General features: G+C 40.5%; 1 protein-coding gene across 1 annotated transcript in view; it reads right to left on the bottom strand.

Moving 5' to 3' along the window:
• The window catches only part of PPA1 (inorganic pyrophosphatase 1), a 28,349-nt gene extending 9,825 nt beyond the window's left edge, over positions 1 to 18,524 (bottom strand). The window contains exons 1-5 of the mRNA XM_070432905.1: positions 18,353 to 18,524; positions 16,015 to 16,073; positions 4,858 to 4,911; positions 3,892 to 4,011; positions 1,306 to 1,392 (exon numbers count right to left, since the gene is read on the bottom strand). Coding sequence (XP_070289006.1) covers positions 1,306 to 1,392; positions 3,892 to 4,011; positions 4,858 to 4,911; positions 16,015 to 16,073; positions 18,353 to 18,416 — 384 coding nt within the window. The 5' untranslated portion in view covers positions 18,417 to 18,524. The remainder of the gene's footprint in view (positions 1 to 1,305; positions 1,393 to 3,891; positions 4,012 to 4,857; positions 4,912 to 16,014; positions 16,074 to 18,352) is intronic.
• Positions 18,525 to 25,605: the final 7,081 nt, after the last annotated feature.

The raw sequence follows: 25,605 nt of genomic DNA on the forward strand, positions 1-25,605 counted from the left end.
TCCTTTAAGCAGTTTTTTAAGAGCTAAACAAGTAACTGCCCATCAGTCTTATCAAAGTTGAAAATGTACCCTTACTACTTATAGGTCCTAAGAAAATCAGTAACATGATTCAGGATAATTAATCTTTCTTTCAATGGTCATTGATTGTGCCAACCCCCCCCCCCCCCATAATTTTGTTTCAAATATATATTTTAATGTGCTTTTATTTTATAGAAGCCACTGAGTTAGACATCATACAATATGACTGAACTTGATGACTTAAGAAACTCAATGACAAGTTTCTTTTCAGTTGCTTACTATTTTCCCGAGCCTGAGAAAGTTCATAAAGATATATAACTACAGTTAGAATCTTAAAGCAACCCTTCTTGATATAGGAGTCCCTACCATCAATCTCCAACTCGTGAGGTTACTGGGCTTGAGTTAATTGCAAGGTTTGCCTTGTGTTGAGATGACATTTGCTTCTTAGTACCCTTCATCTACTGACCAGTCATCTGCCTTCTAAAGCAGAACATGTCTACTTCTTCCACATGTATAGGGTGTCCGCCAAAAATATATACACACTTTTGCCCTAGACTAGTGGTTGGCAAACTCATTAGTCAACAGAGCCAAATATCAACAGTACAACAATTGAAATTTCTTTTGAGAGCCAAATTTTTTAAACTTAAACTATATAGGTAGGTACATTGTTATTAACTTAATTAGGGTACTCCTAAGGCTTAGGAAGAGCCACACTCAAGGGGCCAAAGAGTCGCATGTGGCTCGTGAGCCACAGTTTGCCATCCACGGCCCTAGACAGTTTGGCTCAGTGGATAGAGAGTTGGCCTGCGGACTGAAGCGTCCCGGGTTCAATTCTGGTCAAGGGCATATGCCCGGGTTGCAGGCTCAATCCCCAGTAGGGGGCGTGCAGGAGGCAGCTGATCAATGTTTCTTTCTCATCATTGATGTTTCTATCTCTCCTCCCTTCCTCTCTGAAATCAATAAAAAATATATTTTAAAAAATGTATACACACTTTAACAGCTGATAACTCACTTAATTTTCACTTATTTTTAGTAATAATAAACACTGACTTTATAATCATTCAAAGTGTATATAATTTTGGGGGATACCCTTTATGTATAGCCATATATACTTATATGTATATCTTTTTCTAGGCTAGGTTTAAATAAACAAATGCTTTAAAAGAAATGGAAGCTTCTAATCACCTCAAGTGACATCATTATTCATAACATTTTTTAAAGTATGAACTTTATATATTTCATTAATATCATCTTAGCACTAAAGAAAAACATTTCAGATTACATTACCTTGCTTCCAATTTCACAGACATCAATTGGGTCATTGTCGCCACAACAACCAGTGTGTTTGTCATTGTGTCCAGGGTCTTCCCAAGTCTAGGGGGGAAAAATGCTTAGAGCATATTGTTCCTATACATGCCACTGACAGAATGGATCATGTTGACATTAAAACATCACATGAGTCTTTCTGCAAAAATAGTAATCTCAGCTATTTTTTCTCATTTAGAAAAACTTTTACTCACATTTAAGAATTAAATAATTTTAATTAAATGCCAGGGTTCCTATTTTGCATAGAATGCTAAACTACATTTAAGCTTTAAAACAGGCAATGATCACCCGGCCAGTGTGGCTCAGTGGCTGAGCGCCAACCCAGGAACCAAGAGGTCATCAGTCAATTCCGGTCAGGGCACATGCCCAGTTGTGGGCTCGATCCCCAGTAGGGGACATGCAAGAAGCAGTCAATTGATATCGATGTTTCTCTCATCGATGTTTCTATCTCTCTATCCCTCTCCCTTCTTCTCCCTCTAAAAATCAATTAAAAATATTTAAAAAATTAATAAAGCAGGCAATGATCCTATTTAAAACAAACAAAAATCAACCACCTGCCCTGGTTGGGTGGTTCAGTTAGTTAGAGCATTGTCCTGTACACCAAAAGGTTACGGGTTCAATTCTCAGACAGGGTCAGGGCACATATCTAGGTTGCGGATTCAATCCCCAGTTGGGGCACATACAGGAGGCAACCAATCAGTGTTTCTCTGTCTCTCTCTTTCCCTTCCTCTCTCTAAAATAATCAATCAAAAAAACAAACATAGCCCTAACCGGTTTGGCTCAGTGGATAGAGCGTCAGCCTGCAGACTGAAAGGTCACAGGTTCGATTCTGAACAAGGGCATGTACCTTGGTTGCAGGCACATCCCCAGTTGGGGGTGTGCAGGAGGCAGCTGATCGATGTTTCTCTCTTATCGATGTTTCTAACTCTCTATCCCTCTCCCTTCCTCTCTGTAAAAAAATCAATAAAATATTTTTAAAAAACAAACAAAAAAAACCATATCCTCAGGTGAGGATTAAAGAGAAAAAACACACACCTAGTAACGGAGACAAATGCAAATACAGATATAGCCCCAAATACTTACTTTGAAAATATATGAAAAGAAAACTGCTTTGAAGAACTCTTGGTAGTTAGTATCTTGTACTAACTAGATTTTCTTTAAAATAAATTTCCAAAGCAGAAGTAGGTAGACAGTAATACTAAAACAGAAACTGTGTTCTGATGGTAAAAGTGTCATCATTGACAGGAGCTAAGATTGAAAAGTTTAATCAGAATTTTCTGAAGCTTTAAGTTACTGGCTTTCTTTCCTGCTAAACTGCAAGAGAGAGTCCTTACAAAGAATCCCATGAAAAGAACAGATGACCTATGTTTACCAAAAAATCAAGTTTAAAATGTAGCTGTTGTTTTGGTTGTCTCTCGTGATCCAGAAAACTTTCTTGGATTTGTTTGTCTACTCAGCTGGAGTAAAGTGAAAAAGGTAAAAATGAAGGGTGATAGAGAAGACCGGATCTAGCAAAGCCAAATCCAGACTACAGAAGAATAAGAATTTCAGCATTGTTTTCCCAGAGGGAAGGTATTTCAAGGCTAAATATTAAATAAGTTGAAGTACAAGGCAAAATGATATAATTAAGGCAAGCTAGATGAGTTTGACCTATGTTTGGTTAAGTTATAGATTGTTTCATAATAGATTCCACTTAATAGACTTAATGGTTAATAAAAACAAACCATTTATCAATAGGGAAAAAATAAATAGAATGTTCTATGTAAAAATCCTAAGTGCCACAGCATTAGCCTAACCAAACTAGAATTTAATCTGTTGATTACTCATAATAGACATGATTTTAGTGATTCTTCACTCAAATGCTACATAAGCACCTACTACATAACCCTGACATTGCACTGGGGATAAATTTGTAAACAATGCAGATTATCTCCCATCTTCAAAGGGTTGACTTTTCAGGAAAATCCTATTTTTGCTTTACCACAGAGAGCTTGGCTTAAAGAGGGAATCAGGACTCTAAACATAAAGGTCAACAGCTCTGTGAACTAAGTGCTTTATTCCTTACAATAGCCATATGAGCTAAATACTATTAATATCTCAGGGGGAGATATTCATGTCTCAGGAAGGAAGAAACAGAGACAAACTAGGTAACTTAGGGAGTGGCAGCCTTGGGATTTGAACTCTAGTCTTTTTGGTACCCAAAATCAGTGCTTTTATCACCATTAGCCTACACTGTCTCTCTTAATACAGATTTGCCACTCATTCTGTAAAGAAAGAATTTATATAATTTATAACGAGTCCATATAGAAAGACAAATATTTCAAAATAGAACAAACTTTCAAACATGAAATTAAACATTGTAAATATTTGCCTTTTAGTTTATCTTGAAAAGTTATTCAAGGAAGTATTAAAATTAATTACCCCTTATGTTTTTAAAATCTATTATAGCAAAAACTTCCTGAAGATGTTTAAATATTTTTTTACTAACAGAAGTTCATTTTTTTGTAAGCTAAAAAGTACATTTCTAACAATTGCACAGAGACATACCTGAGGGATGGCACCATAGTTCCAGATATATCCTTTATAAGGGAACACATTTGCAACATAACGGAGTTTCCCTTTTTTCACATCTTGTTTAATTGGGTTTAAAGGGTCCTTTGTAGCAATCTGAAATAAAAATTTTCTAATCATTGCATATTTGGATGTAAAATACTATTCAAATAAGGATTTGAGGGAATTATGGAATGCACACCCCCTAGTTCCACTGTAATGACATATTTTATCTGTAACATTTTTATAATTTGAAATAAAAGTTTCTCCATAGTCAGCCTTTAAGTGGAAAACATTTGAGGTATACAGGAACTATCAAGAAGGGGAAAAGAAACATTTAGTAATTCCAGAAAACAAAACTAAACTTACCTGGAATAAATCCTAACATTTGAGAAATAAAAGATTTTTATTAAAAAGGTAAAATAAATATTACCAAATTCAGCTTTCCTTCAGAGCATTTAAAATTATTAAGGCATTTGAGTATCTATTACATGCAAAGTGTGGTTACATTTAAAAAGCTTAATTGACATAAAACACATAAAAAATATCCTTAACAAAAAGCCAAATATCTTATGTGTCATCAGAAGGAAATTAACAAAATGCAACAGAAATTCCAATAAGAAAATTTGTGGCTGGGGGACCAAGGAAAGCCTGTTGACTCTGTAAAGTCAATGATGGACTTAAAAGGAACAAGACAGAGGAGAAAAAGATAATTCCAGGCTTTGGGAACTCCAGAAGCGAAGATGTAAGGGAAGGGAAGTCTGTAGCATATTTGTAAATTGTAAATAGATAAGTTTAGTTGGAACACAGAGAAATGACTGGCAGGCAATGGGAACTATAACTGGAAAATAGATTGGGACTAGAAAGAGGTAACCTTGGACTTTAGCTGTTTAACCCTTGAGCAAATCAGTGTGGCTAGATCAAAGCTAATATCCTACATCGGACTATCAAAGGCAAACATACCTCCATTTTTGCATTAGACCAGCGTGGTACTTCAACTACCATGTTGAACACATCCTGAAAAACAGAAGGTCATATGGTCACAGGAGCTAATTTATTCTCTTCAATGAGCAGGCCCTGGTTCCTCCAAAGAGAAACTGTTCATTGCATCTGATCTTTAAAGTCAATGGACTTTCAATAAAATGCATCAAAAAATAAGACAGACTGATGGATGAAGAGACAAAGCAAAATATTACTTTTGCAAGATATTATTCTTGCAAAATACTATTTTGCTAAAGTATTACAAGATCAAGGTGGTGGGTGTATGGTTGTCCACTGTATAATTTTTCAAACTTTACTGGGTGTTTTATATTTTTCACAATTAAATAGTTGGGGTGTATGTGGAAAGAATCCTATATAATAAAAGGGTAATATGCAAATTGACATTAATGGCGGCACGAACAGAACAACCACTCGACCAGTCACTATGAGGCACACTGACCACCTCTCGGTCCCTTTGCCCGGCTGGCAAGTTCCCATCGCCCAATGGTGAATGGGGAACTGGGGGTAGGTGGCGGCGGGGGGTAGTGGGGGAAGGGGGGGCGGGGCCGGCTGCCAGGGAAGATGGCCTTGATCACAGGCCAGGCCTAGAGACCGTACCCATGCACGAATTTCGTGCACCGGGCCTTTAGTGTTTCTATAAAGGGAAATAGTTTCTAAACATAACAGAACTTGTATCACTGAGGAAGCCCATCTTCAAAGCAATCATCTCCAATGCCTAGTCATTTCCATTGTGACTCTGAAATCACTCAAAATGTTTTTGAATCACCTGTTTCAGAGGTGGTTCATAAGACAAATCCCAAATCAGTTAAATTATTTTGTCATAGTTTGGTTTTAGCCTCAAACAAAATGAATCACCCCCATTATTCTCCCAACTTGGCTGTCTTTAAAAATCAGCACTCCTCAAAAGGACTCTGAAATAAAATATGTTCTAAAAATGTTTTTACCAATAGCATTTCTAAGTGTAATTAGTTTCCAGCCTAATTACACAATTGATTACTTAAATATTGATTACTTAAAAGTGAATGATACATTTTAAAAATTCCGAAGAGCTTATTATTTAGAAACACAATGACAGAAAATCACAGTCATCTCATTTTGCACACCTATGTCAAATACCAACTTGACATAGGATCTCTAATTAAAACTGAGCTTTGAGGAGTCAGAAAATCACTTTTGCCATGGAGCAAAACTTTAAATTCAGTTTTTCAGTTGGTAGCCTCAATAAAAAGCACACATGAAGCCAAATCTTCAATTGCTCTGTTATAAAATATACCTTTAAAGTTGATTTAAAATCAAAATCATTTAGTCATACAATTTCTTAGAATTACATCTTTGCTATTTTGCATAAAAAACAGGGATTTATAGAATTGTATACCTGAAGCCCATGTAATTTTAATAACCAATGTCACCCCAATAAATTAAATTAAAGATATACAAACAAAAATCAGGGACTGATGAACTATAAGGGAATAAGTCAAAGGTTTCAAGTCATTAATTACTTTGCTGCTACTTTTAACCAAGCGGAAAAGCTACACAGATTTATATTCAAGAGTGTAAATCTTAGTCAAACCAAGGGAGATTAAAACATTCCTTGGGTTTTGTTCTAAACATCTTGACGCCTACTTACTAACAACATAAAAACCACAGAGAATGGAGATAGTTTTCAAGATCTATCTAGTCCCACTACTCTGGTATTTTAAAATGTAGGATCTGTAAATCTATGATACTAGAACCAAGGGCTTTTAGAGTTTTCGCAGCAGTAGCCTAAAGGCTCACAAGATGGAGCTGTTACTCTGAGATGAGAAAACCTAGGAGATCGGTTGTTAATTTTTTTTTTTAATTTTTTTTTTTTTTATTTTTAAAAATATATTTTATTGATTTTTTACAGAGAAGAAGGGAGACGGATAGAGAGTTAGAAACATCAATGAGAGAGATCGATCAGCTGCTTCCTGCACGCCCCCCACTGGGGACGTGCCCGCAACCAAGGTACATGCCCTTGACCGGAATCGAACCTGGGACCCTTGAGTCCGCAGGCTGACGCTCTATCCACTGAGCCAAACCGGTTCGGCTAATTTTTTTTTTTTAAAGAAAATATACAGAATGAGTATATTGCCTCGAGAAAACAAAGTAGCAAATAGAGCTGAAATCACTAATTCAAAGTTTGGAAACTACATCAAACTCTTCAATGGAATTAAATGATAAATATGTATAGACTTCAAAACCACATTACCTAATATTACAAACCTGCGTAACTAATAGAAACAAAAACAAACAAACAAAACAACATTAGCTGGGCCAAAAATAGCAAGGAGTATCCTGCAAGGAGCCACATATCCAATTGATTCATTTTTTAACGAACATTTACTGAGCACCATCATTAAGTGACATTTTTCTAGGCACTGAAAACTACCAGTGAACAGAGTAAGTTTTTAACTCCCTAAAGAGCTGGATCTCCAAACCAGGTCCTTCTGGCCCGTAGGCCTCAAGCTACAGCTTGGGGCCCACAAACCGAGATGAGAGACTCACTAGCCTGTAAAATGAATGTTTAGCACATTTTCAAGTGTATGTAGATGCTGTAGAGATTACCGTATTTTTTTTAAAAAGCAAAGCAGTGCCTGTGTAGTTTTTATTATCATAAGGAAAAGTGTTCAACCAGTTATTCCACTGCTAGAAAAATGTTTACTGTTAAAACATGCATTCTCATTGGAACTCTTGTGCAGTTGGTAGGAAAGTAAAACAGCACAGCCTCTGGTGGAAAACAGAACGGCGGTACCTCAACAAATGAAAAGTAGAACTGCTATATTGTGCATTGTGGACAGAGCTGACTCAGTCTTGAAGCTAATCTGCCATATCGACTGCTGTCCCCCAACCCCATTTGGGAATGTACACAAAACTCTAGTGAGCCACTCGTGACCTTATCTGTCTCTTAACCAGCTCTGACACCAAGGCATCTGGGCTCCTGGAGGTCCCCCTTCCCTTACGTTAAACAATCATTTCTTTCCCAGCATCTAGACTCAGTGCTTTTAACTATAAAACACAGACTTTAGGGGGTGGAAGGTGCAGTGGCTAGCCAAGTCACCTCGCCACCTCCCAAGATGCACCTCGTATCTCAGGTGCCTTAATAAACGTAATGACAGGGTTGTCAGCCTCGTGCTCTAGTCTCTCAGCCCTGGGAAATTGTAAGTAACAAGTGGTGAGCCAGCCAGGAGACCTAAGAAACGGGCCTTTAGGAAAAAGGCATCCATGGGAAACCCCGGTTGACCACCTACTTCCATGTGGAGAAGGGTGGCCCATACACTAGATTCCTGTGGACCGCCATGTGAGTACAAGGACACCCCCAAAACACTGGCCATTCTTATGCTTGTTTGAAGAGGTACACATTACACAAACACTGGCCCGGAAGGAAAGTACATGACCACAGCTTCGGACTGGCCCCTCTTAGGGGTGGTTCAGCTGGCCAGCAACACCCAGCTAGAGGCAGGAGCCAGGGTTAGAAAATTAGAACTGAAACTAGAAAAAGATATCTACAACTTTGCTAGCATGAGGACTGGCTGATAGAGGCGGTGGGGAGTAAAGATCCTTTGAATAGATACCACTTCTTTTATGCTAGCCATGAAGTGTGTTTGCATGTTTGTATGTTCATGTGTCGATACATATGTTTGTAGATGTATAGCATTTTCTGCCTCCAGATGGTATTATTTGCTTTAAAAACAAAACAAGCTGAAACCGGTTTGGCTCAGTGGATAGAGCGTCGGCCTGCGGACTCAAGGGTCCCAGGTTCGATTCCGGTCAAGGGCATGTACCTGGGTTGCCGGCACATCCCCAGTGGGAGATGTGCAGGAGGCAGTTGATTGATGTTTCTCTCTCATCGATGTTTCTAACTCTCTATCTCTCTCCCTTCCTCTCTGTAAAAATTCAATAAAATATATTTAAAAAAAAAATAAAAACAAAACAAAAACTACTTGATTGGTTTAAAAAACAAACAAGCACTTATAAGGGTGGGCTATTCTAAAATTCTCAAAAATACAAGAACCAAAATGTTTTCCAAGTTCATGTGATCTAAGATTAATCTTAAATAGAGCTAAAAAATAAATTTGGATCTGTTAATAAATACTTCTTATGCTTTGTTGAGGAAGCATATGTTTCAAAAAATTATGAAATATATTTGCCAGTAAAAACCCACGTTTCTATGTCTGGCCTGCGTAGCTCAGTGGTTGAGCATCAATCTATGAACCAGAAGGTGATGGTTCGATTCCCGGTCAGGGCACATGCCCATGTTGTAGGCTCAATCCCCAGTGGGGGGCATGCAAGAGGCAGCCGATTAATGATTTTCTCTCATCATTGATGTTTCTCTCTCTCCCTCTCCTTTCTTCTCTGAAATATATATATGTACATACATAAAACAAACCTATGTTTCTAGGTTATGAAAGAAAAATAATGTTTTCAGTAATAAAAAGTATAAGGTATAAATATGTATTTTTAAGAGGGAAAAAAGTAATTTTGTCTTAAAGTGAGGCTGGTTGTTTCAAAATCAGAAAGAAGAAAAACAACAAAATCTATTATAAAAAAAAAGTTGTTGAAGGTTTATGAAAAGGTTATCTTGAGAATGGAAATTTTATGTGGTCAAGCTGAATAAGACTGGAATAAATTTAAGTATGTAAATTTAAATATAAAAAATAAGCTGATGCAAAATTTAGGTCTTTTTCTTGATCTGGAAATGGCTTTGGGGGTGTTCCTTAAGGACCCCTGGAGTACCTTAAAAGATTTGTTTCTTCTCTTTTAACAGAGAAATATTAAACTAATTGTGCTTATTTGGTTTGTTAAAATTACATGGGAAACATTGTCAAATAAATAACATTGAGCCTTCTTTATGTTGTATTTGTATGTATCATAGATGTTCCAGAAATTATGTGAAATTCCTGGAAATCTGAGATGTCCTGGCATAAGATGTCTGTCATCAAAACTGTGTACCAGTACAACGGACAAAAATCAATCAGAAAGGGCACTAAGATAAGCCACTTAACATGGTCTTTTGCTACCGTGCTCACATTACAAACACACACTCCTTTTCCAGCACCTAGACTCAGTGCTTTTAGCTGTAAAATAGAGTCTGGTGGGCAGTAGGGAAAGGTGTAAAGAATACCCATATCATCTTGCCACCACCCAAGATGCACCTCATATGTGAGTTCTCTTAAACTCTTAATGTAATGATGGAGTTGTCAGCTTCTTTTCCGGTTTCTTGGTTCCTGGAAATTTTTTTTTTTAGTATTACAAAGGGTATTACATATATGTCCTACCCGTCCCTCCCCCACCCCCCCGGCCTTTGACAATCCCCTGGCCTCCCTTACCCCCCAGTGTCTTATGTCCATTAGTTATGCTTATATGCATACATACAAGTCCTTCGGTTGATCTCTTACCCCCCTCCCTCCTGCCCCCCAACCCTCCCCGGCCTTCCTGCTGCAGTTTGACAATCTGTTTGAGGCAGTTCTGCCTCTGTATCTATTATTGTTCAAAAGTTTATAATGGTCTCTATTATCCATGAATGTGTGAGATCATGTGGTATTTTTCCTTCATTGACTGGCTTATTTCACTTAGCATAATGCTCTCCAGTTCCATCCATGCCGTTGCAAATGGTAAGAGTTCCTTCTTTTTTACAGCAGCATAGTATTCCATCGTGTAGATGTACCAAAGTTTTCTAATCCATTCATCTACTGATGGGCACTTAGGCTGTTTCCAGATCTTAGCTATGGTGAATTGTGCTGCTATGAACATATGGGTGCATATATCTTTTCTGATTGGTGTTTCTGGTTTCTTGGGATATATTCCTAGAAGTGGGATCACAGGGTCAAATGGGAGTTCCATTTTTTGTTTTTTGAGGAAACTCCATACTGTCTTCCATAGTGGCTGCACCAGTCTATATTCCCACCAGCAGTGCACGAGTGTTCCTTTTTCTCCACATCCTCTCCAGCACTTGTCGTTTGTTAATTCGTTGATGATAGCCAGTCTGACAGGTGTGAGATGGTACCTCATTGTTGTTTTGATTTGCATCTCTCGGATGATTAGTGACTTTGAGTATGTTTTCATATGTCTCTTGGCTTTCTGAATGTCCTCTTTTGAAAGGTGTCTATTTAGATCCTTTGCCCATTTTTTGATTGGATTGTTTATCTTCTTTTTGTTAAGTTGTATGAGTTCCCTATAAATTTTGGAGATTAGGCCCTTATCAGATATGATGTTGGCAAATATGTTTTCCCACGCAGTGGGTTTTCTTGTTGTTTTGTTGATGGTTTCTTTTGCTGTGCAGAAGCTTTTTATTTTGATGTAGTCCCATTTGTTCATTTTCTCTTTAGTTTCAAGTGCCCTAGGAGCTGTATCAGTAAAGAAACTGCTTCAGCATATGTCTGAGATTTTGTTGCCTTTGGATTCTTCTAGAATTTTTATGGTTTCCTGTCGTACATTTAAGTCCTTTATCCATTTTGAGTTTATTTTTGTGTATGGTGTAAGTTGGTGGTCTAGTTTCATTTTCTTGCATATATCTGTCCAATTTTCCCAACACCACTTATTGAAGAGACTATCTTGGCTCCATTGAATGTTCTTTCCTCCTTTGTCAAATATTAATTGAGCATATTGGTTCGGGACAAATTAATTTTTTTATAAAGTTGATAAATCACAGAAATTATGGTCAGAATAGCTGTTTTCAAATTTTAGTCATCTTAAAGCTCATCTGAGGGGGGAAATAGGAGCTTATTTTTAGTTATGACATGTCAATTAAGTTCAATTGTGATAATTTTCATCTATGTTTTGAGTTCTAACTTTGGTTTGGCAAATGCAAAACCAAAAGATAAACAAAACAAAACAACCCAGAAACCCCAACCATTCTACATAAATAACAAGCTGAGAAAGACAAAGAGTGTTTATATTATTAATTCTGTAATATTTTTACAACTTCAATTTATGGAACAGAAATAGAAAATTCAAAAGAAGGCAATCCCTGTAAGAAAGTGAATAATCTGAAAAGCATCCATTTGCGTAGTATAGAGGAGTCTCAAAATTTTGGGCACTGTACAGTGAGATAGTATCTTTAAAAAGCTAAGAATGATACACACTGCAAAAAATAGTTATATTTCTCAGGCATCAACCTATTTAATTAGAAGCCTGACTTTTTTTTAAGAGAGCAAAGAAACATAATTCCATATTTACATATGGTCCCCACAGTCACTGAAAAGCAAACAAGCCTATATTGTTAGAACTAGCATTTAACATCAAAGTTTAAGATGGAATAGAAAAATACCGAACTTCTAAGACTAAACACCAAATCATATTTGAATACTTTCGCATTTAGATAAAGCTTTAATTTACCCAATGTTTCACACTGCTTATGCTCTTTTATATTTTTAAAATTTCTGGTATCTTAGAAATTTTAAGCCAGAAGACACTCTGAACTACACGTGCTTTTATATTTCATTCCCAAATGGCCCCAGAGCAAAGGACACTCTTACAAACCAAAAAATAACAACAAAAATCCAGTGAGTCCTTGCCCTTGCCTTCTTCGACCCAATGGATTTGGAAATAATTCAAGCAGTGTGTCTGAGTTATAAGGATTCCCAGAACTGGCTGGATTGATTACCTAATGGCATGGATCCCAAATCAAATGCTCTCCACACTGAAAAGTCCTGACTTGGAGTAGGATAATCCTTTGGGCATTTTCCTTAGTAGAACTGACTGTGTTAATGCTAAAGGTACCTTCTCTCATTATCATCTGCCTAATGGATGACCATGTTAGGGATAAGGCCTATGGCAACACACATACAAAAATGTATGTAAATTTAATTACATTGGAATTTTTGTTGTTAATCCTCACCCAAGAATATTTTTTCCATTGATTTTTAGAGAGAGTGGTAGGGAGTGGGAGACAGAGAAACATCGATGTGAGAGAGACACATCAATTGGTTGCCTCTGGCAAGCACCCGGAGGCCAGAATCCAGCCTGCATGTTCTTGACCAGAATCAAACCTATGACCCTTCAGTCCGCAGGCCAATTAGGGCTGAAATAGTTTTAAAATCACACTCTTCTGTAACCAATTGAATCAATCTGTTATTTCACTTAGGCTATAATCCAAAATAATTTATGTGTACCACACCCTTACTCATTTTGTACACAGTGAATTTCCTTAAAAACAAAACAAAAGAACTCTTTCCTGTTTCTCAGGCAGTAATCTGAAGTACTGAAGTTCACTGAGGAACAGACTAGGGAAATACAGAGTTGTTGCAAGAGCTTGTGCTTTTGAGCCACCTTTGGGTGGTACAAGAGCAAAGTATTTTTTTTAAATATGTTTTTATTGATTTTAGAGAGAAAGGAAAAGAGCGGGAGAAACATGGATCAGCTGCCTCATGCACGCCCCCATCCGGTGATCAAGCCTGCAACCTGGGCATGTGCCGGCTTGCAGGCACATGTTCAAACCTAGGAATTGAACCGGTGACCTCTCAGTGTATGGGAGGACGCTCAACCAACTGAGTCACACCAACCAGGGCTAAAAGTCTTCATTTAAGTAATCCCAGATTACAGATACAACCAATCCGTCTGAGACTTCAAGGAGTCACAGAATAACCTGAGTGAAGATGTTTTACATGACACCAATCTAGTCTTCAGTTTCCTATTTGAAGAAACTTGAAGCAACAATAAGATTAGATACCACAATTGCTATGATCATTCTAGTCCTTGGCTAGAACATTGTCAAGTCACTTATTGCTATGGTCAGAATGTTTGTGTCCCCCCCAAATTCATGTTCAAGTCCAAAATTCATATGTTGAATGTATGTGTCCCCCCCAGAATTCATACCTCAAAGACGATGGTATATTAGGTGGGACCTTTGGGAAGTGGTCAGACATGAGGGTAGAGCCCTCGTGAATGGGATTAGTGCTTTGTAAAGAGGCTCTGCAGAGCGCCCTGCGCGCCTCCGCCACGTGAGGATACTCTGAGATGTCTGCAACCAGAGAGGGTCCTCACCTGACCAGGCTGGCACCCCGATCTCAGACTTCCAGCCCCCAGAACTGTGAGCAATACATTTCTGCTGTTTATAAGCTACCCATGCTGTGGCATTTTGTTATAGCAGCCCAAATGGACTAAGACAGCAACATTGTTTTAAAAAAACACAACACAGCCCGGCTAGTGTGGCTCGGTAGTTGAGCATCGATCTATGAACCAAGAGGTCACGGTTCGATTCCCAGTGGGGGTGTGCAGGAGGCAGCCAATCAGTGATTCTCTCTTCATTGATGTTTCTCTCTTTCTCTCTCTCCCTCTCTGAAATCAATAAAAAAAATAAATAAAAATAAAAAACACAACACAGCTACATGTCAAGACAATGTTTTCTTCCTTAGTACATCTGTATAGCAAGGTGCCATCAATAAACTTAGGGCAATCACTTTATACCTCTTCATTACTCAAAATGGTGTAAGATGTTACTGTAAAGTACTTTGCTATACATACGACTTATACAAAAAATATTCAAATGATGCCTATTCAAGAGGAAAGGAAGGATCCTGCAGTTCACATCAACTCCCAGGAAATCAGATGTAACAACGTAGAGTGTGTGAGTAAATACATGTTGAGAATCCCACAGGAGAACACTGTCAATCAGAGGTCCCTCCTGTAACATCATTGGCCTGGGGCTGTTTGTTCCCCGGCCTCCAGTTAGAGCCCCAGCTCAGGTAGGCTCCTTGGAAGCAACACACAGGTTGGATTTTATGCCCATGTCCAAGTGTCAATACAAACCTGCAGCTAACTTCCTGGTAGAAGTAAAATGAATTCGTCTGTTTCTCTCTAATAAACAAGCACAGACAAATAGTGAGACAGCACACCCAAGGATAAAATTTCATCTTTACGAGTGTTCTAGATGTGTGCTGGGAATATGATGTTCACGTTTATGTATAGACATTTAGCTAAAGAAGATCAATAACCTATGCAGCGTTTACAACTCCAAAAGATTTGCACTCACTGTGAATCAAGCTTCTGATTAAATGAAAATAAAAAATGTTTTAAAGGTAGAGAAAAGAATCAAACATTGGTTTTGGTGTCAGTTCCTAAATTCAGTACAAACTTTTATTAGGAAGAAGGCTAAAAAAGCTGTTTTCTTCTTTTTAAATGACTATTTAAATCTGTACAAATAATGCATGCTCTTTATAAAAATGTTAGGAAACATAAAAAGGCAAAAATGAAAGTAGTCACTAGCAATTAATTTTACTTCCCAAGGATCATGAATATTTTGAAATATATGTAGTTGTAGACTTTTTTTTCCTAGAGAAGTAAAGATTTTTTCCATTTTGTGGTAAGCCTATCATCTGTGCTAAAGTTAGATTTCTGTGGCTCACTGTATATACAGGAACAGGCATCTCTTTTTAGAGGTCTGTGGACTTACCTTTATTAACACTATTTGCAGATCTTAACTCTACCGTCCATTAGAAGTACTGAATTTTTCTGTATTCACTGAATAATCTAGTTTATTTTTTATTATTTAGTAAATATTCCACAGCTCAAATTTTGGGCTGGCTACTTAATTTTAAAACCACTAATGGAGCACTAAGATTTTAGTTCCAAATACACATACAAAAGACACCAATGTGATTTTTTTTGTTAAGCGAGGCAGCTTTAAAACATTTGCTTCTATTCCTCTACTCCTTCCCCAAGTTATAGTTGCTTCTTTAACTGAATAATCTGGATTTAAGACTGACTTCTTATTTAGTCAATGCCCCTTAACTCACAGCACAGCGAGGAATTTTAAGAACTTATCCTATATAATAAAAGCCTAATATGCAAATTGTTCCCTCAACCAGGAGTTCCACTGGGAGTTCAACCAAGGGTGGGGCTGACCAACCGCTCCTGGCCCCTCCCGCTCCCACCCCTACCCTCCACCCTTGCTGGCCCTGCCCTGGCCGCCTGTGGTGGCAGCAGGGGCAGTAGGCAGCCAGGGGAATGAGGCCCCGGCCAGCAGCTAGCAGCCGCTAGAGACCCTACCCGTGCATGAATTTCATGCACTGGGCCTCTAGTTAAAATATAAGAAAATCCATATGTGGAACTATCTGACCTCAGTAAAGAGACTGGGTTCAAAAGATAAGAACACCTTACCTTATCTGCATAAATTGGAATATCATGAAATGGAGATATATATTGTCCCTTTTCATTTTCTGCAAAATAAATTAGAAAAAGTTATTACTTTTTTGGTTAATTATATGAAGTACACTTTTAAAGAAACTTAATTTTTAAGAGCAGTTTTAGATTTACAATAAAATTGAGAAGGTAGAGATTTCCCATATACCCCCTGCTCCCACACATGCATAGCCTCCCCTACTGTCAACACCACTCACCAGAATGGTACAGTACACGTTTTTACACCAAGATTTTATTCCCACACAAAAAAACTGGCTGTATACTCCACCTTTCCTGACTCTCCTCCAAGACTGGGTTAAGTTTTCACCCCCTGCATTCCTTAGGCATCTAAGAGGTACTAACCTCTATAATGAGGACAGGGACTGCCTTATCCTTGGGCTCAAAGAGAAGGAAGGGGACCAGTTTGCTGAATTATAAACCATGTTGCCTTAAATACTGGTCCAGGAAGACAGAGCCAGCTGAGATTATGATTTTTCTTTAGGATAAACAAGTTGCAACAACACTTCCACAGGTAATTTCTATATTCTAGAGACCAAACTACCATATCCAAAAAGTAACTTAAAAACTTCCCTATTTTTCTCCAAGAAACTTAAAAGTCGGTCCACATGGCACCCCTTCAGGTTTAGAAACCAACAGTGACCACTCCCAATCCCATAAAGTCACCTGAGACTGCTGTCCAACCCACTCTCAGTTTTAAAGAGGTTGGCAAATGTAACATTACAGAAGATAAAATATATATATATATATATATATATATATATATATATATATATATTCTATTAAGGAAGGAGCCCAAGAAATCTATGATTTAAAAAAAAAAAAAACACTTAAAATTATACAATGATATAATTGGATCTAATTATTGGTATTCTTAAGTTCCAGAGAGTTCCATCAGGTAAAAAGTTACTTCAGCCAGTGCCAAAGTCAAGGAGTGGCTTTGGTCTTCCGTCATGTCTATCAAATATTTGCTACCAATACACAATCTGAAAACTGTGTTTGTTCTGCAAATATAGCGTGAATATCACCCAAACCATCCCCAGTCCTTCAAACCAGTCACTCCTCTAAACCCCTCCTGCTGAGGAATTCCTGTGCCAACAGCAACACCGGAAAAAAAATAGTTCAGTGACTTTTCGAAAGTCCCTGCACTGCCCTTGCTGCTATTTCCAACATTTAAAAAAAGTGGAGAGTGGCAGCCTCCCTGAATTTTACACGGTAGTCTAATATTCAACCAGATGTGCAAACTCGAGAGTTCACCTACCTTTTCCTCCCACCCCGGGCTACTTTTTGATAGGAGCTCCGTTCTTTCTTTCTTTCAGTATTCCCACTAGTTCCCTTTGGACCCACTCTTTCCTGCCCTTCACACACTGGAGAGCTCACAGAAATGAGTGCACCTGCCCATTTCCTCCCAAATAAAACTGTAAATTAGTTGAAACAGAAGTGCCCCTGGTGAGACATTTCTGAACGCCTCCAATCACCTAGTCCTAATAGCTAGGGGAGCGGGTGGCAGGGAGTAACGATGAAGCCAAGGTGGCTTTCCTCCGCCGGCAGGGCATCGGCGGTGCGCGCCCGGGAGGAGCGCGGTGCACGCCAGCCGGCAGCCTCCTCTGCTCGGTGCGGGTGGGCAGGTGCCCCTCGGACGCCTAGACCCCGCACCGGGAAAAACTCGGCTCTTTCTAACTCTCTTGCCAGGCTGACGTCACCGCTTGCCTGGAAGGGAATGGCTTTCTGTTTCACAGGCAGCTCCCAGCATCAGCACAGTGGGAAAGCAGGCGGCAGGCGGAGAGGCAGGGGCGCCACCAGCACCCCCCGCCCCCCAGGGATGGTCGGGCCTCAGTCTCCCGTCCGTAGAGCCAGGGGCGGCACTCAACCCGCTCAGGGCCCACAGTCAGAGCTACAGAAGGAACGAAGATTCCGGGGGAATCTCCCCCGCCCCCCGCACCCCTCCTTCTTTTCTTCCACATTGAACAATCCTCTTAAACGGATTCGTTTACCTCTAGGCACCTTTCTAGGGTGACTCAGAGGTTTCCTTTTCCCATCACACACAGCCGAACACCTGCAAAACTAGCCTGGCCCAGGTTCGGGTCCAACCCAGCCCCTGCCGGCCCGCCCGCGGACCGGACCTGTGAAATGGGACGACCGGGTCGGCCCAGGCCCCAGGGACCGGCCGGAGGAGCCCATCGCGCGCCCGGGACGAGGGGCTGAGCGCGGGCCGCAGGCGCCCAGGCGGGACGCGCGGCGAGGCCCGGGAATGAATGGAGGGGCGGGCGGGGAGGGACCGCGGGGCCGCCGGACTCACTGAAGAAGACTCGGTACTCGAGGGAGAAGGGCGCGGCGCGCTCCTCGCTGCTGAAGCCGCTCATGATGCCGAAGACCAGCCGCCACCGCCACAGAGCAAGCAACCCGCACGCGGCGCCGACTGACAAGGGAGCCCTCCGCGCCTGCGCACCGCTGGACTGGACGGGGGAGCGGCGCGGGGAGCCGCCTTTAACGCCGCTCGCCGGTCCCCTCCACCCCCGCCCGGCCCACCTCGCGCGCAGGCGCACTCCGCCCGGCCTGCGCGTCCTTGAGTCCCAGCCCCGCCCCTCGGGCTCCACCTCCACAGCCCCGCCCCCTGGCTGCCGGGCTGGGCCACGTGGCTGGCGGCAGGTTGTGGCTCAGTTCTTTGGCCTGCGGATTTTGGGGCGCTGACAGGAGAGTAAAAGCTCAAGTTCTCGGTTTGGACCCGCTAGGAATTGGCCGCGGACCTCTTCCCAAACACAGGCACTGGGAATTCAGCTTTGATTCTCACACACCCTTCCTTACAGAGTTAGTCCTTATCTCAGAAGTCCTTTATAAGTCACCCACCCGCTTTACCGACTGGCCCTGCCTGTGGCCGGTCGTCATGGTGTTCATTTGCATTTGTCTAACCCATAAGCAAAGCTGAGGCATATTACCGACAGCCTGTATCGGCTGGCACCAGCGACGTATCAGTCCCACCACTTTGTAAGTGCATGACAGCAGGCAAATTGCTGTTAATGTCTGTGACTGTTTCTCATCAGAGATAGTCATAATGACTATTTCATGGGTTGTTGGGATGATTAACTGCGTGATACACGGCAGGAGTTGGAGGAAGAGCCTGGCTCCTTGCAAGCACTCAACAAGTATGACTTGTTATTCCCACCCTCCCCAGTGGAGGAGGATTTACTCCCCCCCCCCCCCCTCCTTGTTAGACTCACCCCAGTTCCTCGGGGACTTGAGATGGAAGCATTGGAAAAGTTCAGGCTTGAGCTCAGGGTCCCTTGAGGACATTTCTGTCAAGCAGAAGCTCTATGGAGCTTATTTTTCTACTGTTGTTCCAATTTATCAGGCCAGACCCCAAAAGCTAAAGTCTAATTGAGGTTGTTGTGGGCAGAAATTTGCAACACTTACATACCCAATCTATATGTTAAAAAAGAAAAGGTTTATTTCAAAATCCTAATTATAAGTTAAAAATGATTATTCACATTTCACAGAATGCTTAGTTTTATTTTAAAAGTTAGATGGCCTGGGCTTCTCACAAGGGTGCCTTAAAAACTTTTTGATTTAAACTTTATTTTTGCAAAACAATGTCTATTATGTAAAATGAGATGCACCTTTTATTAAGTGAAAATGTAGTAAGAAAATTCTAATTAGTTAGAAAGTGTCCCTCCCTTGTCTCCGCCCAGACTCCCATTAATTTTTAGGAGGCCACGACTCACTGACCCTTTGAACACTACAGCACACCTTTACCAGTAGTTAGAACACAGGGTAGAGGGGAAAAACAACAACAGTAGAGCAGTAGTTTAGTCAGTAACACAACGTATTGTTGAAAGCTAACAATCTCTGCAGAATGAATATTAAATAGGATCGACTTCAGAGAGTTTTTGAGGAGACGTTCTTTTCATGGAACTGCTCTGTTTTCTGCCTTTGGGCAGATGAAACTAGTTTTCTTGGAAAAATCCAGATTCTCCTCTGTGACTGACTTATGAGCAGGCAGAAATGATGCAATAGTGTGTCACACATACTTTCCCTTTTGCCTCCTGCCAGCTCAGAGCAAGATAGTAAAGTTTTCCTGACCTCTGGACTTAACGCACTAACTTTTATATCATTGAATGTGTTCGGAGAGCCAATCAGTACCAACTTCAATGAAGTGTCAAGCCCTGGCTTTACTGGGGCACAAGTCAGTGCTTTGTAACTTTCCCTTGAAGGCAAGGGTGGTGAGCCCCACAAGCCTGGAGTGGACCTTGATCTCTTTCTGATGTCTCCCTGGGGCTTAGCACAGTACCTGGCCTAGAGGAGATAGATGTTCAGTGAATCTCTGCTGGACCAATAGATAGAGAAATTAGTGAAGAGGAGCAAGGGGGAAATACCTTCTTTGTTTTTAAGCTAGACGAAGAGTGGACACAAAAATCATTAACCTTAAATGAAAAAAAAAAAAAAGATGAATTGGACTTGACCAAAATTTAAAACTGCTCAGCAAAAGACACAGTTAAGAAAATGAAAAGGCAAACCACAGACACTGTTCCAGTTATCAATTTATGGCCTACAAGCGTCAGATTCAGCCTTTTCCGCCTTCTCTGGGGCATGTGAATATGTTTCCGTTGCCCTCTTTGTCACTAAAGGACTCTGGTGTGCTGGTTCACAGGCCCCTACGGGAGCTTCTGGCTCCTGCGGTGCGTGCAGCTCCTCCGGGCCTGGCTCCTGCACCATGGCAGGCAGCTTCACTGTCTCCTTCTTCCAGCAGTTTTGTCTCAGAGTGCTCCAGGGGGACATTTCCCTATGAACATCTGCACTGAGGGCATTTTTCTAGCAAGTTCCACCGATGTGGCATCCCAGTGACTTCTCCCCTTAGCCATTAGGAGGCCATATAGTTGGTACCTTCAACAAGATTTGCTTCTCAGCTCTGGTGGGGCTTCTTCCGTGGGTACTGTGTATCTCAGTCCTAGGGATAGTAGCTGCTTCTTCTACTGTGTTTATTTTTAGAGCTCTCTTTATTCCTTACTAGCCAATCTTTTGCTACTTCAGTTCCCTGTAATAAGTAAGCATTCTTTTTTTTTTAAATTAAATTTACTGGGGTGGCATTAGTCAACATGAACATATAGGTTTCAGGTACAGGTTTCTATGTTATCAGATCTGTATATTGCACCGTGTGCCCATCACCTGGAAATACCTTCTTAAGTACATTAGCTTAACAAATGATGCACTCAGCTGTTTTTAAACATTAGCTTTCTTGTTCTGTAACTAAATCCAATGGCACTTTTCAGTCCACATCCTCTCCTCTTGCTGTGACTGACTCTGTTGGATACTTGCGATTTTCTGATGCTCTCTCCACTTTGACTTGTTATTGCCTTCTCTTCTGACATTCCTCCTACTTCTCTGGCCACTCATTAATCATTCTTCCCCTTAGCCTTCCCTTCATCTATTTTTTAAAAATATATTTTTATTGATTTCAGAGAGGAAGGAAGAGAGAGCGATAGAAACATCAATGATGAGAGAGAATCATTGATTGGCTGCCTCCTGCATGTCCCACACTGGGGATCGAGCCCAAAACCTGGGCACATGCCCTAACTGGGAATCAAACCATGATCTCCTGGTACATAGGTTGATGCTCAACCACTGAGCCATATCAGCCAGGCTTCCCTTCATCTCTTCATCTTAATCATCATTGTCTTTCTTTTTTATTTTATTATTATTTTTTAATCCTCACCTGAGGACATGCTTAGAGAGAGAGGATGGGGGAGGGGAAGAAACATCGATGTGAGAGAGAAATATCGATCCGTTGCTTTCCCCAACCGGGGATCCAACCCAAAACCCAGGTATGTGCCCTGACCAGGAATTGAACCTACAACCTTTCAGTGTATGGGACAATGCTCAACCAACTGAGCCATCTGGACAGAACATCATTGTCTTTCCTACTTTTCATGTTCTCTCTTTCTAGAGATACTATGTCCCTAAGTTATTTCATGTATATATTTGGTGTCAACTACCACCTATAGGTCCTATTTCATGAAATCTTTCAAAAACTAAGTACTATTTACCATTTATTGTGGCCATACTCTGTGCTAGATAATAGGGATCTAGAACTTAGAAAGTCATAGTCCTGGCCTTCACAGAACTTCAACAAATGAAGAGAAGACAGACTTTAACAAATAATTACAGTCAATGTGGGTAAGTAGAGTAATAGAGGAAGTACAAGACATTGAATTATGGGAGCAGAAAACCTATTCAAGGAAGTGACCTTAACCTGTGACCTAAAGGATGAGAAGGCAAAGGGGGTAAGACAGAAGGCAGAAACGATTATTAAGAGATGAAACCAGAGATGTGGTCAGGGTTAAAGTGAAGGGCCTTGGAAGGCAATGGGAACTCTCATATGGGGTTTGAACTTTTTCCTAAGAGCAATGGGAAACCTAAGAAGGGTTTTAGCAGGAACATGACATGATCAGAATTGCCTTAGATAGTGACTCTGTTAGCAGCTTGGAGCTTGGATTGGGATTTAGCAACACTAGAGGCAGGGAGGATAATGAGAAGACTGCTGCAGTGGCCCGGGGGGAAGAGGATGGTGGTGCCCTGGATTTAAGTGGCAAAAGAGAAGACTGAGTACAGAGCAACATTCCAGATAGAATTAATGGAATTGGTCATTGGCGCACAAAGCAAAAGATGAGGGAGATGGATTTGAGGATGATTTCTAGGTTTCTGGCTACAACTGGTTGATGGTTTGTCATCTGCTGAGGTCGTTTAGTTGGGATAGAGAGTGAAACAAATTATGACTTTTTTATTAGTCTACTTCTTAAGTATTCATTTATCCTTTTTTGCATGAAAAATACACTCACTCTCCCTACAAAAAGTGATACCCAAAAGTCTCAACTAATATGATATCAGAGTCAAAGTTTAATTTCTCATGATAGTATCTGCATTATGTCAAGATATGGCTTCTCTTGATCCAGAGACTTATGAACTTAAAAAGAAACCAATGTTGCCCTAGTCAGTGTAGTTTGAGTGTCGGCCAACTCACCAAACGGTCACAGGTTCAATTCCTGATCAAAGGCATGTACCTGGGTTGCAGGTCCGATCCCCTGCCCTGGGTGCGTGCAGGAGGCAACCAATCGATGTGTCTCTCACATCGATGTTTCTCTCTCTCTGTCTTCTCTCTCTCTCCCATTCATCCTCCCTTCCACTCTCTCTAAAAATCAATGGAAAGAGTATCCTCAGATGAGGATTAACAAATAAAAATAAACAATTTTTGGACAATTTCAGTCATAGGAGATGAAATAAACTAATAATTTTAAAAAGCAGAGGACCTAGAACAGAGTCCTAAGGACTCCCAATATCCCAGGGAAGGATGACAGAAGCAGCTTCCTAAAGGGGTCTGAGAAGGAATGCCGTAGAGCAAGTATGTCAAACTCAAAGGCTAACACGGGCCAAATAAACAAGGTTTTAGTTTATGTGGGCTGCAAAAAAACAAAAGCTTCAATTTTCATAGAAACGTAGGTTTATTTCGATAGAGACATGCTGAAAAGGGCTGAAATAAATGAGTAATCGTTAACATAAAATAATAGAACATTTTAATAAAAATTAATAGTTTTTCTTGAACATTAACTTACCAGACACTGAATAACTGCACAAATTAATAAGCGTAACGCAAATAAACCTATTTTTTTTTGTTCTCCGAAAGCGAAATATTTCCTGTTGCGCACACCAAACAAGTCAGTCCAAGACTCATAACGTGGCAATCGGCTGCTAAAATATTCGCTGCTGGTATTAGTGGAGAGAAATGGTGTGCCTGTGCATAAGGTACGTAAGGGAAATGAATGCAACATGATTATAGATATCAGTCATTAGTGAACATTGTAGTTCGTTATTAATAATTATGTACAACAGGATATTGTAAAAATTGTTATGAAATTTTTATTAAAACGTTTCTTACGTACCATTATATTGGCTGGACCGCAAAAATATTGTTGTGGGCCGCGAGTTTGGCATGCTTGCTGTAGAGAAATGAGCTCACCTTTTCTCCCCTGAGTCCTCTATCTCAGTTAACGGTGCCACAACTGCCCAATCAGCCAACCTGGAAGTTCCTCTAAGCTCCTCTTGGTTAAGCTCTGCAGCAGCCACTGGTGGTTGCCCACCCAACACCTGTTTACACTCCCTTTCTCCTTCTCAACAGGACTCTGTTGTTGTTCAGATGCATCTACCCACCACTGTATGGCCATGTGCTTTCGGGAATTTGGTGCTAACTCAGCCCCAGGGGAGGGTCAGATCTAACTTGATTAAATCTAAGTTAATCACGGTGGTCCATTCCCTCGCCAATACTGGTTTGGTTGTGGGTGTGTGACACGATTCTGCCCGAGGTTATGTAAGGGGAAGTGTGAAAGAAGCTTCTGGGAAAGGCTCTCTTGCTTTTATGAGCTATACACTGGAAGAGGCCATGTTCTTCCTTTTTTGGACATTGTCTTGGCATTTGCCAACTCCAGCTGTCTTACAACCTAGAGGAGAGGTACCCTGTAGATAATAGAGGTAAACCTACAATTAGGATGCCAAAGGGAAAATTATGTCAAATTGTTCTCACGTGACTTTCTTGTTGTATTTAAACCAGTTTGATTCAGAGTATGTTTCTTGAAGCTGAAAAACATTCTAATGGACACAACTTCCCAGAAGTCTTTACCCCCTCCCCCAGATTAATTTGATTGCAGATGGACTCTAGTTCCAGGTGTGGGTCTTGATTAGTCTAAACCAGCGGTTCTCAACCTGTGGATCTCGAACAATGAAAATACATCCTGCATATCAGATATTTACATTAACGATTCATAACAGTAGCAAAATTACAGTTATGAAGTAGCAACGAAAATAATTTTATGGTTGGGGGTCACCACAACATGAGGAACTGTATTAAAGGGCGGCGGCATTAGGAAGGTTGAGAACCACTGGATCCCAGCCCATTAACTGTTCCAGAACCCCACTGAAAAACATGGGATTTCCCTAGCCGCAAGGTTTGGTTCAAAAATAGATACCTGACCCAATTTGAGCCAATGAGTTTGCTGACTCCTTCTGAGGAGTTACTTTGTTCTCTTAGGAGAAACTCATGGGAAGAGATCCTCTCTCTCTCTCTCTCTCTCTCTCTCCCCTAATGTAAACAAGAAAGCTTGTAGCTCTGATTGCTGATAGCTGTACTCTGTACCATGAAGGAAGCCAGCCTGAGGATGGAGTTTACATTGTAGATGGCAGAGCAGAGCCACTAGGTCAACCAATCCTTTGCACTTATTGTTCTATGAACCAACCTATCCCTTTACTTTAAGTTATTTTGAGTCAGATTTTGTTAATGGCAACTAAAAGCATCTTACATGATGACCAATCCTCCCACAAGCTACCATTTCCTAGGTAATAATGCATGGATCTTTCTAACACCTCTTGAACTTACTGCCTCTTCTTCATCTCTACAGCGTTAGCCAATCCTGGGTTTCTCACCTGGATTCCCACAAAGAACTACTAACTCACTGGTCTCCAGTCCCATTTCCCTCCAACTCATTCCCTACCTGTTGCCAGTGTGAGCTTTAA

The sequence above is a fragment of the Myotis yumanensis genome, unplaced genomic scaffold (genome assembly GCF_028538775.1).
Source record: "Myotis yumanensis isolate MYYU_CA2020_CCGP unplaced genomic scaffold, mMyoYum1.0.hap1 SCAF_13, whole genome shotgun sequence".
NCBI classification, from domain to species: domain Eukaryota; kingdom Metazoa; phylum Chordata; class Mammalia; order Chiroptera; family Vespertilionidae; genus Myotis; species Myotis yumanensis.